The sequence below is a fragment of the Microtus ochrogaster genome, chromosome 19 (genome assembly GCF_000317375.1).
Source record: "Microtus ochrogaster isolate Prairie Vole_2 chromosome 19, MicOch1.0, whole genome shotgun sequence".
Lineage (NCBI taxonomy): Eukaryota > Metazoa > Chordata > Mammalia > Rodentia > Cricetidae > Microtus > Microtus ochrogaster.
The window spans coordinates 30483334-30485904 of record NC_022021.1 but is presented as its reverse complement, the minus strand read 5'-3'; the positions used below and the strand labels follow the sequence as shown (position 1 = coordinate 30485904).

The 2571-nt window shown below is 41.2% G+C and overlaps 1 protein-coding gene across 1 annotated transcript in view; it reads left to right on the top strand.

Moving 5' to 3' along the window:
- The window catches only part of Dnajc21 (DnaJ heat shock protein family (Hsp40) member C21), a 22639-nt gene that overhangs the window by 12215 nt on the left and 7853 nt on the right, over nucleotides 1-2571 (top strand). Inside the window, exon 9 of the mRNA XM_013349703.2 lies at nucleotides 960-1132. Coding sequence (XP_013205157.1) covers nucleotides 960-1132 — 173 coding nt within the window. The remainder of the gene's footprint in view (nucleotides 1-959; nucleotides 1133-2571) is intronic.

Here is a 2571-nt window from a genome sequence, read left to right as displayed (position 1 = left end):
ACGAGTGTGAGTCTGCAGACTGGGGAGTTGTTTCTCAGAATAAAGCATTCCTCCAATTAAAGAAGGTTCTTCCCATTGCTTATTATCCTGACTGTAGCAGTAATGTTTCTCATAATAATTAAGAAATAGAGAAGTATAAAAATCTTCTTGAATTCTATAGAGATTGCTTAATATTGAATTGCATTGTAAATTGACTGTATGTATATTTTTCCCTCTTGAGTTGCTAATACGGCTTTTTTGCATTATTCAATGGATAGCACTAGAAAGATAGATTAAATTTATTTCTCATATTCACCTGTTCACTTATAATTTTTCTCTAATATCTGTAATGAGCAACTAGGGATTTGTAAATTTTTATGATACAGCATTTTCTTTATCACAAGCTGGGGTTGAACTATGTAGTCTAAGCTGACCTTAAACTCAGTCTCTTTGCTGTGTCCTTCCTAGTGCTGGGATTATAGTCATACTGTGTTTAGCCTTAGAGCATCTTAACTGTTTCTTTTGTTTTTCTGGAACTTCTTCTTCTGTAAGTGTGAGGCATCGTTACATTATCCCAAGTTTTGGGAGCATAACAAAACCCACTGTTATATAGGGGCTAGGGAGATATTTTAGTTGATAAGTGCTGCATAGTATGAAGACCTGTTTGTATCCCAAACACCCACATTAATAAAAAGGCAAGCTTGGTTGTGTTTGGCTGTAATCTGTACTGGGATTGCAGAAACAAGCAGCTTCTTAGAGCTAGCTGGTCAGCCAGCCTTGCCCGTCAGTGAGCATCAGGTTCAGAGAGAAACCCTGTCACGAAAAGAGAGAGCGATAGTGGGAGGTACCTCATACCTGCTCCTGGCCTCCGCATGTATACATGTACATATGCATACAACACAGGTATGAATTTTCACAGATGAAAATGAAGCTGTTACTATTAGATTGGTTGGTTTTATAATCACATATGTGTTCTCTAGAATTATGATAGCAATTTCAATGAAAATGGAACTGAAGAAGGAGTAAAGGCTGACCCAGAAGATGGTAACGTAAATGAAGATATTGCCAAAGAATTAGAAAATAGGCCCCAAGAAAATGTCTGTGTCACAGAGACCACAGAAGTCTGTGAGGCTCCACAGAGTGAAGCTAAAAGGTAAGACAGAGCTGCCTGCTCTTCTTAACTACCGAGTAGTTAATGGTATGGGCATCAGGGCAAGTCAGATAGAACCTCCTCCCTATGCCTAGGTAGGTGTAAACTGCACGTGTGTGTACACATTCGTACAGACAGCTTAGGTATCACTAAGCTAGCATCGGGCTCACTGTGGTAGTGTCAGTACCACTCCAGTAGCAATATTACTGTCTTAACCATTACTATGGTAACAGTATCACTGTGCTAACAATGGTACCACTGTGGTAACAGCCACACCACTGTAGTGACCATAATTTTACTGTGGTAACAACAGTGTCACTGTGGATCAGGTCTAGTTTCTCTTATCCTGCTGGGAAAGGCTTACTTTACTCTTGGCAATCTGTGGGAATGGGCTACTCCTGAATCTTGTTTCTCTATCACACTTTATTAGTTGGCCCTAACTAAATCACCATGTCGTATTCAGCTGTAAGATGTTAGATCCTAGTCAGCATCTTGGTGCCTTCTTGCTTGATGAAGCCCTGATGTGCTAGAGGAGGGGTCTAGTTCCATGGGCCTAGTCCGTAATGATCCTGCGGGCTACACAGTGCACATGAGGACTGGGTCAGAGGTGGAGCTACAGCTCCTGAACTCTTTCTGCATCTAGAGCTAAAGAGTGTTTTACTTTCCATATGACTTGTACATGAGTATTCACTTGAGAATGACAGTTCTTGGATTATAGTCCACTTGTCTCATTTTACCCATGTGAGAAAAAGACTTAGAGAAATCAACTGATTTCTCAACTGCTGAAGAGTGGCAGAGCTGAGACATGTCTTCCTCCCACCCCCAGCCCATTGCTTCTTCTGCAGTGGTGCACATAGTGAGAAGTGCTTCTCTTCTGCCATTCCTCAACAGTTAGGAAATTACTTGGATTCTCTGAGTTATTGTCAATATAGCTCAACCTGGTCTCAAACTTGGAATCCTTCTGTCTCAGCCACCTACACATTTTTTTAATGAAGCACACCATAGTGCTTATAATCTTAGCACATATAACATGACAGAGCAAATTAGAGCTCACAGAGGAAGGAGATTGATAGAGGGATGTTCAGGATGCAAGCGGAGTAGGAGGAGCCTGACTGCAATGGCTGGTGCTCTAATTTTTGGTTTAAAGAGTACTGGGAGAACACACTAGGTCAGCAGAAAGATGTTATTTTTTATTATTAATTTCCTTGTTAGCATATAAATAATGGGTTTATTATGACACACACTTTTTACTTTTCTTAGTCACCCCAGATACCTTTTTTTGCATTATTTTTTTTTTATTGAGAAAAGGAAAAAAAACAAGTTTCCGCCTCCTCCCAGCCTCCCATTTCCCTCCCCCTCCTCTCACCCTTCTCCCCCTCCCCCCCACTTCTCTCTCCCTCCCTCTCCAGTCCAAAGAGCAGTCAGGGTTCCCTGCCCTGTGG